This window comes from Delphinapterus leucas, chromosome 3 (assembly GCF_059928025.1).
Source record: "Delphinapterus leucas isolate spDelLeu-1000000601 "Yukka" chromosome 3, BTC_Dleu_Yukka2, whole genome shotgun sequence".
In the NCBI taxonomy this organism is placed as follows: domain Eukaryota; kingdom Metazoa; phylum Chordata; class Mammalia; order Artiodactyla; family Monodontidae; genus Delphinapterus; species Delphinapterus leucas.
In genome coordinates, this window is record NC_143131.1 from 65,810,559 (window position 1) to 65,827,412 (window position 16,854).

The following is a 16,854-nucleotide window of genomic DNA, read 5'->3' on the forward strand; positions in this document are numbered from 1 at the left end:
CGTGGGCTCCAGTAAGCCCAGCAGGAAGGAAAGTCATGCTTGAGAAAGCATGGGAAGGAAGAGGTGGTCTGGCAGGTCCCAGAAGCAACATGAGATAAAACCATTCACAAGGTGGGGAGGAGAAGAGTCTGAGGCAGGCCATGCCATGGGCCCAGGCCAGCCCGTCACAGTAGCAAGCAAGCGGCCCATTCGAGGACAGAGGCCAGTTGCTCTTGGCTCTGTTTTTAAGACTACATGATTTCTACACTTGAAGGGGAAATTTTCTAGTTATAGAATTTGCATAATCCCGTTTCCTTTTAAGTTTTTTATCTGGTATTGCATTATAAGTGCATAAATATTAAATTGATCATAATGAGTGATACATGTGGGGAAAACCCAGGATCCTGGAGTATTCATCAAACTCTAAGGTAGTCAGAAGACTAGAAGCAAATCCATCCTCTGTTGGAACTGGACCAGGGTTAGAGAGGCCTTCACATCTGAAGGGAACGTTTCTGAACACACCTCCCATCGAATACAAGTTAGGATTGTGAGAGGTTAAAAAAAAAAAAATCCCGATGTTAAAGATTTAGATGCATTCAAGTCATATAACAGTGAGATATAAACATGACACATGTATTTAAACACATAATACATTAATGCAGTAAAGTGAAAGCTTTCTATGATGAATCATCCCCTCCTTACACAGTGTCACAGGGATTACTTTATGCTGAAGAAGTTTAATTAGCATAGGTAGTTTGTGGCCCTGTTGTGAATAAAAACCTCTGCTCAAGATTTTTATATTCCTAAAATACCACGACCCTCCAACGTTGTCTGACCAGCTGGCTTCTGAATCTATGCAGTATAGTGTTTTTTGTAGACAACTAACATGCCATAGAATGAAAAGGAACAATGATTGACTTCTTGGATGGTCAACCGGAGTGGGTTCAGTCATGAAAAGGGGACCCACAAACCTCACACAGCCCCAAGCAGCATTAGACTCCTTTTTTTTTTTGTAGAAGAAAAACTGCTTTCTTCAAATTGCTTCATACAATAAACCAGGTATTCAAATGAACAGGCCAGGATAAAGGTTTTGCTTGGTTTAATCGAATCAGTTTACCAGAATCAAAGGAAATCCAGGCGATTGTATCAAGCTAAGGTACTTGATACATCCAGCTAAGGTACTCACTGTGGATGTTTACACGTTACAGGTCAAGAATATTTGACATGTCGGTGTTTAGGCGTAGCATTTATTTTGTTCAGACCCATTAGAACTTTTACACCAAAATGACGTCCTGCTCCTACTCTTACTTGGAGTCAGGGGCTGCCTCTCTTACTAGGTGGATTTTGTTCACCTCCTTTCCTGGCTTGAAAATGTCTTCAAAGATAATTAGTCATCAATTTCATTTTTTACTTTCTAATCACTTTTAATTTTGGTGCGAAGTGTTTTTTGACAGCTGGATCATCCTCATTTATTAAACACATCTCTATATTGTTCTGAGCTATTTCCTCGGGTCGCATCTACCTTAAGAATTCGACTTGCCCTATGCATCTCTTCCTTGTACTTGGCTGTTCCCGAGTTATATCCTTTAAAATAAAACTGTAACTATAAGCATAAAAAAAAAAGAAAAATGAATTCGACTTGCCATCACTAATGAATTCATGGGTGGGCAATCAAATTCTGGAGCTGGTTCCTTAATCATAATACTGAAAATCTTTTGTATTTTACAAAATGTCACATGCCATTTTATGGCAGAGTATACATTTCTATAGTTATTTTTAACCTTGTTGGGGGTCATGGATCCCCCAAAAGAATATGATGGAAGCAGTCTCCTCTCAGAAAAATGAACATATGAATATATGCAAACATTTGCATATCATTTTTAAAAGTTTGTGGACCTCTAGAGATTATTTAGTGATACTCTAGGATTAAGAACTTTTGTTCTAAGGGGACATTTTCGAAAGAGATAGCATTTATTTTGATTTACAGGGCAGACTCTTTTGAAAAGAGAAATGTGAGGTAACTGAATGGGACCAGATGTATCTTGGAACATTAGCGTAAGATCGTTGAGGAGAGAAACATTTGATAGAAGTGAAATAACTTCTGGACCATTTCTTTCCAAGCTAAAATATTGCCCAGCCTCATAAAAAGGATCTTTTCCACGGGTACACATAGTTATAAGGCCACTGATCTCTCTCCAAGAACACAGGCTACCGTAGAAAGGATGACATGCGCTTTGGGAAAGAGTCACTTTTCCCCTGTGTCTAACCCTTAAGTGTGATGTAACAGTCTTTGGAGAAAGAGTTATGTTTACTTATTTTTTCCTCACCTTAATCTTCCCTTTAGCATATGGTGACTTTTTCTTCTCACAAATGATATGGCTAATTGCAGACAAGAGGATTGCCATTCCTGTGATCTAGAAGGATTCTGCTCCCGGGTAAACAGCCAAGAACTTTCGTTAGAGAGAAGGAAGATCGAGCAAAAGGAATTGACCTTTTCTGGTGTGTGCTCTGTGCTGGACCTTTGAAGTGGTGCCTTTCATAAGCCTGCTCATGACAAGCAAGAGCAACAGGAAAGCAAACTGGACCGAACCCTGGGCCAGCTAGTCCATTTCTTTGAGCTTTTGTTTCCTCATCTCTATAAAATGGAGACAATAATGCTTACTTTATAGGGATTTTTTATGATATAGGAGAGAGTGTGTGTCAGATGGTTAGCACATGCCTGGCATGTAATGAGCATACAATTACCCTCCTCAGTTGATTTTGTGTTTTCGAGGGTGATAGTTTTGTTTTTATCAACTCAGAACACAATAGAACATCACATCATTGTTGCTTTTTAAAACTAGTGTCCTCCAGCAGACAGGCTACATGGTTGGGCACTGTTTAAATATTTTAATACTTTTAATATGTGATTATGCCTTCATTTTAGGACACTTGAAGTGTTTGGTCCAGATGGCAAGTTATATAATCAGGTTAATTTTCCTGGACCCTGAACTTCTCTTGGACTTGAAAGTATCACTGTCACTCTGGAACCAGCACCCACCTTAACTTATGTATTCAGTTACTCATTTGTCACTGATCAAAAAAAATATTTATTGAGAGCTGAATAACACCACGTGTGGGGATACAGTACCAAATGTGTCTCGGGAAAGCCCATCTGGGGAGCAAAGGGGAAGAGTTCACCTGCTGGCTTTCTACCTGGCATTGTTTGAACTCTTGCTACCCAGGAACCCCCCTGAGCTTCTGGTCTACCTATGCCTGCATCTTCTGCCTCAGCATCAGCAGGGAGGGGCCAGGGTAGGGGCTGGAGGATTGTGGATGGGACACTTAGGCCTGTTAGAAACCCTGACCGATAGCAACGCAAGGCACCCAGATTCGTGGCGTAGATCCGCTCAGTAACGCAAAGCACCAGCTTACCCTCTGCTTCACTTTCACAGTGGGTGTTTTATTTACAACTTGTATGTAACAGGTTGGCTCTGTGTTATAAGTCAGCTCTCTTGATGATCGTCCTCTGCCTTTAACATGTGTGTTTTCCTGTTTCCTTGACCCTCTGTCTTCAATTCACATCTCCACAGCCTCGCAGACCGGAACCCTCCGACTTCCCCCCAGGGAAACCTGGACTGCATTTTGTCATTTCATTTCTGGGATGTCTATTTTCTTTTCATGGAGGATATTTTGACTTTATTTTAGGGCCCTTTCACAAGATGATCAAGATGACATCCACCTAAAACTGGAGGACATAATTCAACTGGTAAGTTCAGCCGTGGTCTTATCCTGCACAATTATGTGTAAGACTCACCTCTCAAAGGCAAGCACTGTGCCCATAACGGATAACTGGGTTCTGGACTGTATATTCTGTCGCTGCAACTGTGTGAGAAGAACCAGATTTGGCTTTGGGGTTTAGCGGTTGGTCCATGATGTTAATGCCGGCTGTTATTTCTGAACTTTCTGCCGTTTTCTTCATAGCTGGGATCTAGGGTGGACTTTGTACTCCAAGCAGCTGCAGTGAGCTGGCAGGCATCTTGCTTCCGGGTGTGTTTCATTCCCTGCCCTCATCTCTTGCAGACGGACTGTCCAAAGGCCGAGTGCTTTGAGACCTTGTCGGCCATGGAGCTGGCTGAGCAGATCACCCTCCTGGACCACATTGTTTTCAGAAGCATTCCGTACGAGTGAGTGTGCCCTCGCGGCAGCAGGGCTGCCTCACAGCTGACATTGTTCCTCAACAGATGGCGTGTGCGCAGAGCTGTGGCTCTTAATCTTATGTTGGTTTGGTCCCACTTGAATGTCTTTTGGTTCCACTTTATGTTGGAAATATTTAGGTAGAAATATTGGGAACTCTCAAGATGGTCAGTCTTGTGTTTCTGTATGTGCTACGGTTACCATAGAAGGCGAAGTTCTCTGTCCTCTCACATCTTTGTGTTATAGAAACAGCAATACAGTATAACAGTGGTTCTCAAACTTCATGGTGCCTAAAATCATTTGGGAAACCTGTTAAAAATGTACATGCCTAGGTACCGCCCCCTGGCCACCCCCCCGCCGGAAATCCTGATTCCAGTAGGTTTGAGGCCCAGGAAACTACATTTTCAATGAGAATCCCAGATAATTCTGCGTGAGCTAAGGCTATACTTTGAGAAACACTGATGTTGGGAAATTCTGTAAATTCTGCTGCAATTTTTCCCCCATGTCCATAAATCAGCAGGTGATATTGCTGAGCATCGAGACTCCAGAACAGCGCAGACTCCCAAGACAGTGCTTTGCACAGAGCACACTTGGAGTGGGTATCTGCTGAGTGAACGCTGTCACGTAATGAGCATCCATGTCACTACTGCCTTTTAACTGTCTCGTGTGCAGAGTAAGGGAGGCTCTTTAAGCCCCCTCCTTCTGTCCTAATCAGCAGCTCTACAAACAAGGCCTTTGTTTGGACGAATAACAACTGTTGGCATAAGTCCCCTGTGAAATTATAACTAAATGAAAGGTATGGGAGGGGCTGGGTAAGAGGTATGACTGTGGTCCATGTCGTATGTAGAGAAGAGGACATCCAGGATGATGGAGGCTCAGGCATAGCCGTGTTGGTGGTCAGAGCTACAGTAGAAGGGGCAGGGCCGGAAGATGCTCCTGCAGACTTTTCTTTTATGCGTTTTATCTTCTTTCCCACTTTCAGCAATTGTAGGCCCATCCATGAACACGGGGAAAAAAGGAACGTGGCCCCTTGGCCATACAAATGAACCCACTGACCATTTGATGACTTGAGTTAGCAGTGCAGTGCCTCTTCCCCCCACCTCCTGACTGTCCTTCAGTGCAGTGAGGATTCAGGAGGGAGGGGAGCATGACCACTGTGGAAGAGGAGAAACAGCAAAGGCTGAATCTTTGTGGTTGCCCTTGGTGTGGTCTCTTCCTGGGACCCTTCTCACCTCTCCTCCTCTCTGCTGCTGTGAACATGTACCAATTTTCATCCGTGGAAAAAGCACATCTTTATGTCCAACAGCCTTGCAGGATGGGAACAGTACCACCCACATCAAGGGACTCAGTCAACATTGGTGGATTAAGAACGTGTCAGAGTAATTTCATTTTAATTTTGGTAATGCCTTGACAAAATAATTCCTGTATGCTCCAGCTTGATTGTCCGTCGCTTGCTGTGATCCAGTGACCCACTCATGAGTGAAATGAAGGAGCAGGGATGTTATTCAGAAGACAGACCTTCCTCCAGGATGAGCTCCCACCACCGTAACTGCCTTCATCACACGAACGGGCTGCAAAGTGCTAACACCAGCATTTGTTCATTCGGCCCTTACCACGTGTACTGTTCTGGGCTCTGGGGCGAACAAAGGAAAGTCCCTGCCCATGGAATTGACATTCTCCTGGAGACTGTCAGAGCAAAGTGGAGGAAAACATACTGTTCTTAATTAACATTTTTGGTAGTGATGGATTTTTCAAGCCTTCTGCTAAGGCTTAAGATTTTTTCAAGCTGATCCAGGGAAAATGGTCTTGGTTTCTGAGTTAGCACTTAAGCTCTTTATTCCTCTTGTCATTGTTTTCCAATTTCAGAGAAGCCTTTATAATGATCCTAATAGGGACCCGGTTCCAAACATTTATAAGAGAAAGCTGAAACTGAAGAATCTTTTTCTTTTTGGCATCAAGTGGTGAAATGGTAGAATTGAGCTAAAATTCATTTGAGATGGAGCAGCAGGGTTGGGAAATGTCAAGCTTAATGTATATAATATTCATAATGATTATTCAGGATCATAGGCACCCTTAAAAAACTTAATTGATTTTGTGTTTTGTTTTGAATTTTCAGAGAATTTCTTGGGCAGGGGTGGATGAAGCTGGATAAAAATGAAAGAACACCTTACATTATGAAAACCAGCCAACATTTCAATGATGTGAGTAACCATAAAAATAAAACCTTGGGCGGGAGTGTTATAGGAAGATGAGTATCAGGGTCTTGAGATGCCTTCTCTAAATTAAAAGAAGTCTTCCACCCACTTTTTAAACAAAACTGATGGAATGTTAAAAAAAAAAAAAAGCTTAAATATCCTCTAAGAGTTCACAGTGATGTGATAACTTCCAGTTACCTTCCAGTTCACATTTGATGGTACACAAGTCTGGTAAGTGCTCAGTGATGCATAGGTAGCTGCTATTATTTTTATCATGATCATGATTACTTCATGGTTGTAGATTGACTGGTTCTAACAGCACTGTGTCACTGGCCCCTGGTGGTACTGGTGATGGTAAGGCTGGGTTGCTACAGCTCCTCCTCATTATTACTGAATATTCAGTCCCAGTACACTCCAGGGTGGGAAGGAACCTCTCTGAGCGTAATTACAGTGATGCTGAGACTGCGTGCAGAGGTAACCAGCTGTCGGTCCATCTCCCCCTCTGCTCTCCTGCAGCAGTTAAGATGGAGCTGCTTTTATACCCTCCTCCTCCCTATTGGTGCTGTCCTACTGGTCTTAGTCCTGTGGAAGAGCCACAGATGTTGGAATGTCTTCAGGCCTATCCCAGCAAAGGGAAGGCTCCCTTTTCAATTCTACTAAAGATGATGTTTAAAAAAAAAAAAAAAAAAAAAAGACTACCAGGAAACCTGTAGGTAAATTAATGTCATCCAGAATCAAAATACAAAACAACAGTGCAAATTCCCAAGACAGTGCTTTGCTGAGGGTACATGTGGAATAGGTGTTATTACATAGCAAGCATCAAATGTCACTGCTTCCTAAAGGACAGGACACATGACCTGTCTGGGCCACTCTTTGAGAAGCAGAGCCCCTTCTGTGCACACTAAACCTATTTTTTTTTCTTTTTTGCCTGTGCTGTACATACAGTTGGGATGAAATGGACACTCAAATCAGAGGTTCAGTCCCAGGCTCCATACCCACATGTCTCTACTTGGGTGGCCACTTGCACTGTGTCCAGATTGCAAATGGAACTCATCATCAGAGTTCCTCCCAGACCCACCAAGGCTGCTTCTTCATCTTGTTCTCTGTTCTTGGTCTTGGGTAATGGCCCCACCAGCCACTCACTCAACCAAGCACGGAATCTAGAGGTCATCTTCGACCCCTTCTTCTCCTTTCTCCACCTCGCTCACCCCTCAACATGTTAGTGAACCCTAAATCTACACATCTCAGACTCTTCTTTTCCCCTCCCTTCCCACTGCCATAATCTTGATTTGGCCTTTCATTCTTTTCTCCAGGAGCTCCTAACTCCCTATCTCCCTACCCCCATCTCACTGACACCCAACCCTTTCTTCACACAGTGTCACGGAAATAACTTCTCTCGGAGGCCCATCTAATTATATCTCTTTGATGAAATTTTGTCAGTGGCTTCCTCTCACCTTCACAATACGTCCCCAGCTGCTCAACCTGGCCTACAGGAGCCCCGCCTCCTGTCATCCTTGTCTCTCACCAACCCCCGTGCTCCTCAGACAGCTGCCAGATCCTCCATGCCACCACGCCTTCCCGCTCTGTCCCTTTGCAGACACTCCTCTACTTTGATGGGAAGCAGTAGCTAGCTTCTCCTCACGCTTCAGGGTTCAGTGCAGGCACAATCTCTCTCCTCTGTACTAGGCCACCTGCCCCATGCTGCCTCTATTTCTCAAGCTCCGCCCCCCACTCAGCCCTAGCTTTGCATTTCGCTTTGTGGTATTTACTTGTTTCTGTCTGCCTCTCCTCACCTTCCCACCTAACCAGGCTCAATGCCTTAAGGCCAGGGAGACTGATTTATTTATTTTTCCTGTTCCCACAACCTAAAAGAATGGTCCTTACTAGGTGCTCAGTACAAAATAATTTCTTTAATAAATATGCACAATGATAGTTCTGAGGCCCTGTGAGATTTAAAATACCTATGGAATTATCAAAGAATTGATGTACTCATCAGATTTAGTGTATGGATATAAGAGTATGGACCCCAGATCCCCTTTATTAGTAATCAATCCTGTTCTAGTCTTTTCCTTTCCATATGCTAAGTGTTGAGCTTCTTAAGTTGCCTCTTTTTCTCTTGGCTTTAACTAATAGAATGACAGTGCTTAGCCTTGAAACTATAGGTCCCTTTAACTGCTGGTGGAAAAAAAATTCAGCAAGATAAGATGAAAATGTTCTCTCTTCTGCACCTAAGTGTTTCTGGTTTGAGAGTTGGTAGGTTAGAGTTTGATTTGATTGGGAGGAAATGTGTTTTCTTTGTGATAACTGAGGCTTCCTAGAGTGACTATCCCCACACCGTTGGGACCCAAGGAACATTGGGAGAGGCCCCAAGAAGTGAAACCCCTGATCTGCAAAGGTTGCCATTCCTCAGGGGTTAGTTTATTCTCTGCCATTCTCTCAATAATTATTGGAAATGACTCCTCCATCAAAATTACTGATTAGCAAAACCACCTCTTCCCCCAACAAGCTGATCCCAAACAACCCCTCTCTTCACTCAGGATGAGCAGGTGTTCATTCGTGTGTTGTTATTGTTATCCAGACTTTAGTTTCTTCAGAAGGTTGATATCTAAATGGACCATGATCTCGCATCCCTTGACACCTGCTTTGCTGACATTTCTGTAGGTAATTCAGGTATCGTGCCTGCATGAATTGCTTTGGCTCTTAGCTGGCCTCTCTTGGCTTTTCCATTGTCTCAGATGAGTAACCTGGTGGCCTCCCAGATCATGAATTATGCGGATGTCAGCTCCCGAGCCAATGCAATTGAGAAGTGGGTGGCCGTGGCGGACATCTGCCGGTGCCTGCACAACTACAATGGCGTGCTGGAGATCACCTCAGCCTTAAACAGAAGTGCCATCTACCGGCTGAAGAAAACCTGGGCCAAGGTGTCCAAGCAGGTGAGCATCAGTGGGCGACACCTCCCGCTGCCGCGAGGAAGAGAGACTGGGAGACCAGAGCCAGGATAAATATTACTGATTAGGAAATAATTAGCTGAAATGTGCAGCTCCGTTGCCAAAGAAAGGTGCCAACATGGGTAATTACTGTGTTCTTACCACTTAATTGATTCTGCTCATATGTGTTTCTAAATGGTTAATTTAGAAAAGAAAATACAAACCAAAACACTCATTATAACATATCTGGGGACAACTTCAGACAATGTAGTTGACAGTCAGGAGGTGTTCCCTGAATCATTTAGGGAGGGCGCATTGATTCCAAGTGAGCACAGTGGTGTCCGTGGATCCATTCTTTCTCCCTCAAAGTAAAGGTACAAATGCCTTAGGGCCAAAGACCAGGGAGAGAGGGCCTCCATGTTCACCTCTTCTTTGTCATTCAGGTAGTCAAGTTTTGGCATAATGACTTGAATGTGAAGAAATATAACTTCTTAATTTTCTTTTAATTGGACTTAGCTTGTTCACGCTTATTTTTTCCTTCAGATAATTTCAGGATTCAAGTGACGTCACCATTTCCCCCCTGCTCTTCCCCCTGTGTGTCAGTGGGTGTTAGGGAGGGCTTTTCCGGGCTTGTGGAAGGCTGTGTGCACCCACTGGCCTCCTGCTGTAGTCTTTGGCAGTTTAGTCATTGGGTACAAGCTGCTGTGAGTTGCCTGTGCCTGGTGTTCAAATGGTCAACCTACCCTGCCAGGAACATGGCATGGTTATTGCACGCAGGGAGCTTGGCTGACCTCACCTCCCATTCGTCTCTCACTGGCTCTGCTGATTCTCTGAGATGGGGTGCGTATTACCTCTACTACAGGCTGTGGTGCCCCTTGCTGATCCCTAGTGGGCAGGCTAATTCTTCATTACTAGATAACTCACTTGACCCTCTCAAAGGGTGTTGGGGGAACTTTCTAGGCTCCTCATGTCCCATGGGCACCAGAGGCTAGGAGTGTTTATGCCAGGCCCTCTCTGCATATCCTTCTTCCACAGACCACTGTGCCTGCCTTGTTGTGACCACCCAAAGTTGGTGAAGGGTGTCTTCAGGGCGCCCACCTCAAGGGTTTCAGGCAGGAAGAATAGCATATATTCTGCTGACATTTCCTCAAAGCTGTCTGGTTTCTGTTGCCCCCTCTGAGGGTTTAAGCCCCTCTCAGAGACATTGCTTCTTACTCTATTCTATTTTCTTTGCTCTCTCCGAGCCTTTTAAATTCCTCCCTATGTATCAAGAAACCAAGCCTAAGTCATATCTTTTATCCCCTCCCCCCCATTCCTTAGTAAAAATGGAATGCTCTAAGAATCCCAAGTTTGGCCCCTAGAAATGGCAAATTCTTCTGTGAATAAAGCCTGGACCTTGCAAATAAAAGCCACAGCTGTTATAAAAACTGTTTTTAAAAAAACTTTTAATGTTGAGATCACTGTAGGTCCATATGCAATTATAAGAAATAATAGAAATCCCTTCCACCCTATACCCAGTGTCCCCCAGTGGTAACATCTCACATAACTACAGACAATATCACAACCACAAAATTAACCATTGGTACCATCCGCCAATCTTATACAGACTTCATTACTTTTACATGTATTCATCTGTGTGTGTGCATGTGTGTGTGTGTGTGTGTGTTTAGTGTGCCTTTATTACAGGGATAGATGCATGTAATCACCACCAGAGTGAAGATACAGAACAGTTCTATCACTAAGATCCCTCCTGCCACCCTTTTATAGCCCCAGCCACCTTCCCCCCTCTCCCTCCCTAACTCCTGGCAACCACAGATCTGTTTTCCATCTCTGTAATTTTGTCATTTCAAGAATGTTGTATAAATAGAATCATGCAGTATATGACATTTTGAGATTGCCTTTTTTTAAACTCAGAATAATTCCTTTGAAATCCATTCAAGTTGTTACATGTATCAATTCTTAGTTCCTTTTTATTGCTGAACAGTACCTCCTGGTGTAGATATGACATTTCATTTAACCATTCACCCCTTGAAGGACATCTGGGTGTTTTCAGTTTCAGCTATTACAAATAAAGCTGCTATGAACATTCATGAATATGTTTTATGTGACTATAAGTTTTCATTTCTCTGGGATATGCCTAAGAGTGCGATTGCTGGGTCATATGGTAATTGTGTGTTTAGTTTTGTAAGAAACTTCCACTCTTTTCTAGAGAGGCTGTACCGTATTACATTCCTATCAGGAGTGTACGAGTAAACCAGTTTCTCCACATTCTTTTTTTTATATATATAAATTTATTTATTTATGGCTGCATTGGGTCTTCACTGCTGCGCGCGGGTTCTCATTGCGGTGGCTTCTCTTGTTGCAGAGCATGGGCTCTAGGCGTGTGGGCTTCAGTAGCTGTGGCTCGAAGGCTCTAGGGCACAGGCTCAGTAGTTGTGGCTCACGGGCTTAGTTGCTCTGCGGCATGTGGGATCTTCCCGGACCAGAGCTCGAACCCGTATCTCCTGCATTGGCAGGCGTATTCTTAACCACTGCGCCACCAGGGAAGCCCGCTCCACATTCTTGTCAGCATTTGGTGTTATCACTATTTTTAATTTTAGCCATTTTGAAATCTCACCATTGTTTTAATTTGCACTTGCTAAAGGCTAATAATCTTAAACATCTTTTCATGTGCTTGTTTGCATTTGTATATCCTCTTCAGCAAAATGCCTAATCATGTCTTCAGCTCATTTTTTAATTAGATTGTTTGTTTTTTTTACCTTTGAGATCTGAGAATTCTTTCTATATTCCTCCACTTTATTCTTCTGTTTTGAAATTATTTTAACTACCTTAAGTGCTGTGACTTCCATATAAATTTTAGGATAAAAACTATGTCTTAAAAACTTTACTGAGATTTCCATTGGAATTCCATTAAACCAATCAATTTAGGGAGAATTGACATCTTTACTACACTGAGTCTTCCAGTCCATAAACGCAGTATTTCTCACAATTTCTTTAGGTTTTCTTTGATTTCTTAAATCAGCATTTTGAAATCTTCAACATACAAGTCCTGTATATGTTTTGTTAGATTTATGCCTAAATATTTCATTTTCCTTGGAGATATTTAAATGTTCTTGTGGTTTTAATTTTGGTTTCCACACATTCATTGTTAGTATATACAAATGTAATTGATTTTTTTTGTGTTGGTCTTGTATCCATAACCTTGCTGAACTCACTTATTAGCCCTAGGAGCTTTTTTGTAGTTTCCTTGGAATTTTCTACATAGACAATTATGTCACTTGTAAATAGGAACAATCTTATTTCTTTCTTTCCAATTTATATGCCTTTATTTCCTTTTCTTGCCTTATTGCTCTGGCTAGACTTTCCAATGCTATGTTGAATAGGATAGTAAGAGAGGACATTCTTACCTTGTTCTTGATCTTGGGGGGAGAGCTTTCAGTTCTTCACCATTAAGGATGGTGTTAGCTGCAGGCTTTTTATAAATGCTTTTCATAAAATTGAGGAAGCTACTTTCTCTTCCCTAGTTTTTGAGAGATTTTATGATGAATGGGTATTGGAATAGTACTTTTATTTTAAAATTTAAAAAAATTTTTAACATCTTTATTGGAGTGTAATTGCTTTACAATGTTGTGTTAGTTTCTGCTGTATAACAAAGTGAATCAGCTATACATAATCATATATTCCCATATCTCCTCCCTCCTAAGTCTCCCTTCCACCCTCCCTATCCCACCGTCTGGGTGGTCACAAAGCACTGAGCTGATCTCCCTGTGCTATGTGGCTGCTTCCCGCTAGCTAGCTATTTTACATTTGGTAGTGTATATATGTCCATGCCACTCTCTCACTTCACCCCAGCTTATCCTTCCCCCTCCCCATGTCCTCAAGTCCATTCTCTATGTCTGCGTCTTTATGGAATAGTATTTTTAAAGTGGGCTTCAAACAGCTATATCAGAATCCAAAAGCTGGACACTGACCCCTTGGTCATGGCTGGGTTTTGCCTCCTTCTAACGTGGTGGTGGCCTCAGCCATTAGGCACTGGATACAAAGAGCATATTATCCTGTCACACACATGTCACATTTCATCAGAGTCGGTATTGGTCAGTCCATAGCCAAGCACAGAATATGTGCTTTGATGACTTGGAAATCAACAGTCGAAAAGATTCATCATGAAAACTCCCTGACACAAGACTTCTCCTTTAAGATTCCCTATTCAACATGTGCTTTTCAGTTCTTTAAGTTCCTAAGTTTCTTGTGCATTACAGTTTTTCTTTTCTACACATTTTCTCTATTTTTGGCTCAATGATTAGTGTAGTCACTTTTCTTTACGTGTTCTTCCTCCTTTTTTTAAACATTAAATTTAAATATAATGCCCCCCTCTATACTTTGAAAGTCATATCACATCACAATAGTCTGGCAAAGGTATCAGTAACTGCCACTGTAGAAGAGAACTGAGCATCTTTTGGTAACTTACCACCTTACCAAACCATAGGAATATTTTCATGACGTACTAAGTTATTTGTTTCTTTCTAGACAAAAGCTCTAATGGACAAGCTTCAGAAGACTATTTCATCTGAAGGAAGATTTAAAAATCTCAGAGAAACCCTTAAAAAGTATGTCTATCTTAATTATTAAATTATTCATAATTCACAAATATGTTTATATAATTTTTATAGTGTACAAATAGTCACTTACCTCCTACTTTGGCTTGAAAAGAAAAACAAATGGGAACAACTTCCATCACATAGGTGTTTTTCTGATTTCCCTTTTCATTTGGAATACTGTGGATACAGTAAGTAAATAGCTTATGGACATACTCGTGGTATGCAGAGCTTTCCAAATAAGAAGAAAATATCACCATAGTAAATCAAACCACATAAAGAGTAAATAAAACTCTTTTACTATGAAGAGTTTCTTGACTTGGTATTTCTTAATCTAAACACAGTGATTTCCTGTGATTTTTTTTTTTTTTTTTTTTTTTTTTTTTTGTGGTACGCGGGCCCCTCACTGTTGTGGCCTCTCCTATTGCGGAGCACAGGCTTCCGGACACGCAGGCTCAGCGGCCATGGCTCACAGGCCCAGCCGCTCCGCGGCACGTGGGATCTTCCCGGATCGGGGCACGAACCTGTGTCCCCTGAATCGGCAGGCGGACTCTCAACCACTGCGCCACCAGGGAAGCCCTCCTGTGATTTTTTTATTTAAATATTCCAGTGCCTATTGATTATTGTTATGTATTTTTGACCTTTTATTGCTGGATCATTCTCTCTTTCTACAGACCCGCACACACACACACACACACACACACACACACACGCGCGCGCGCGCACGTGCACAGAGACAGAGAGAGAGAGAGAGAGAGAGAGAATAAAACGTATTCTCTTGCAACTTTTTTTCTTATCATCTACTGCACATACTTGCCTTACTCTGGAAAATATTGTCCTGTGATGCCCTGAGAGAAAGAAAGACTCATAGTAACAACAGTGACAACAATAGCACAAGAACTATTCACTGAATACTTGCTAAATGACAGACTCTATGTGAAGTGCTTGATGTGTCTAATTTAAGCCTCACAGCAAACTAAAGAGATAAGTTTTATTGTCTCCATTTTACAGACGAGGAAACTGCGGTTCAGAGAGTTTGCCCTGCATCACTTAGTAAGTGGTCAAGCAGGGACTCAAACCCAGTTCACTCTGGATCAAAAGGCCATATTCTCAGCCTCTAGACATCTTGAGAAAAACAAGTTCATCCCCCTTCCAAACAGCAAAGGTCTCACTTTAGCATGTAGTTGTGATATTAATTAAGTCTATACCTTCTAAAACATTTAAGTACTAACTAAAACAGAAAACAAGTTTTACAAGCTCTAATTACATTGATGTTTTTTTCCACCCACTTCTTTAAGGAATGTTTGCACTTTAATGAGGTGAGGGCATGGGGTTTTCCTACATGCTTTTACCCCTCAGAGAAGTGTGGCCAATGCAGATAAATACTGCAAGCAAGTCTCGCTAGCAAACGTTAGTATTTGTCTGTAAGACATCCTGTTGTTTGAAATACCATTGTCTCAAACACATAGTAAAGCATGGGCTGTAATTTTGTATCATATTCTATTGTGAGGCATATTTAAAACTCTGCATATCGTAAGTGTGCTTCTGAAAATGGAATTAAAAGACTTTATTCTTCAGGGTGGGAGCAGCACATTTGCTTCCTATTTATTTTAAATTGGGAGGTAAGTGGACACTTGTGGGAATGAGCATGACAACAGTACCTCTTGGTCTTGCAGTTGTAACCCCCCTGCTGTTCCTTATCTGGGGATGTACCTGACAGACCTGGCATTTATTGAAGAAGGAACACCAAACTTTACTGAGGAAGGCCTCGTCAATTTCTCCAAGATGAGAATGGTAGGTGAGAATTTCATACAATCAGGCTGTCTCAGTTACATCAGTGGCTTACAGAGAAGAGGCGACGTCATGGAAGGTCACTGCTTTTTACGCTCGAGGTGAAGAGGTGGTGGACACTGGTGGTGGACACCTGATGTCGGCTGATTCAGGAGATTTTCGCAGGTCCATTTCAGCTTGCAGTCTGGACAAAGAGGGTAGGGAATAAAGCTCCAGGGATGACTTTCTAGGACTGACCAGTGATAGACAGGTGCTGAGGCTTCTTGCTGGACAGCTGGGTTCTAAGCACCAAGTTAGAAGCAAGGAGCCCATGGACACTAGCACCCAGGGCTTGCCACTCCTGAACCTGAGGCCGCCCCATGCCAGCTGTTTCCCTGATGGTGAATTCAGTATTTCCTTGCTGTTAACATTTTGTGTGGCTCATTAAAGGACAAGAAAGCCCTGGGGCCTGGAGCATGATGGGACAGGGCTCCAGATACCTCACTGGAGGAAGGGACTGACTTCTCTGGGATGGGCTCCCAGAAGAATGTGCTGCAGCACAGGGGCAGTACTTAGGCTTTGCTCTTGTTGTTTCTCTGTCAGATATCACACATCATCAGAGAGATACGCCAGTTCCAGCAGACTTCCTATCGAATAGACCATCAGCCAAAGGTAATATTGTGTGGTTGTAAGAGAATTTAATGAAGAAAAAAGTGGAAATTAATTCATTGGAAACAGCAGTAGAGTAGATCAATAATACCAAAAGCTGACTCAAAGAAAAGACCAATAAAACAGACAAACCTTTGGTAACTCTGAGTAAGAAAAACAAGAAAGAAAGCAAAAAGAATATCAATTCATCATCAAATTCTATCTGTTTTACATCCTGTATTTCTTGTGAAGCTGGAACCACCCCTGGTCCAAACTACCAATATCTGTTAGCTGGTCTACAGAATGCAAATCCATTCTACAAATTTACAGCCAGATAGAACTCTCTGAAACACACAGTGGAAGTTGTTTGCTTTATTGGCTTCCCTTTGTTCTTAGGATAAGGAAAGAAAAAAACCTTGATATGTCCAAAAAGTCTTGCATTATGTGGTCCCTACTCATCTTTCAAGATTCATATCACGTCTTATACCCCCTTCCTCGCTCCATCCCAACCATAACTGGCCTTTATTACCTCTTTCTTCTTTCTTTACTTTTGTTCCTTCCTTC

The 16,854-nt window shown here is 42.3% G+C and overlaps 1 protein-coding gene across 1 annotated transcript in view; it reads left to right on the plus strand.

The window, feature by feature from the left end:
- The window catches only part of RASGRF2 (Ras protein specific guanine nucleotide releasing factor 2), a 257,405-nt gene that overhangs the window by 232,604 nt on the left and 7,947 nt on the right, over nt 1-16,854 (plus strand). The window contains exons 25-31 of the mRNA XM_089909081.1: nt 3,667-3,727; nt 4,042-4,145; nt 6,272-6,356; nt 9,086-9,283; nt 13,805-13,884; nt 15,549-15,666; nt 16,246-16,314. Of these exons, the coding sequence (XP_089765207.1) occupies nt 3,667-3,727; nt 4,042-4,145; nt 6,272-6,356; nt 9,086-9,283; nt 13,805-13,884; nt 15,549-15,666; nt 16,246-16,314 (715 nt within the window). The remainder of the gene's footprint in view (nt 1-3,666; nt 3,728-4,041; nt 4,146-6,271; nt 6,357-9,085; nt 9,284-13,804; nt 13,885-15,548; nt 15,667-16,245; nt 16,315-16,854) is intronic.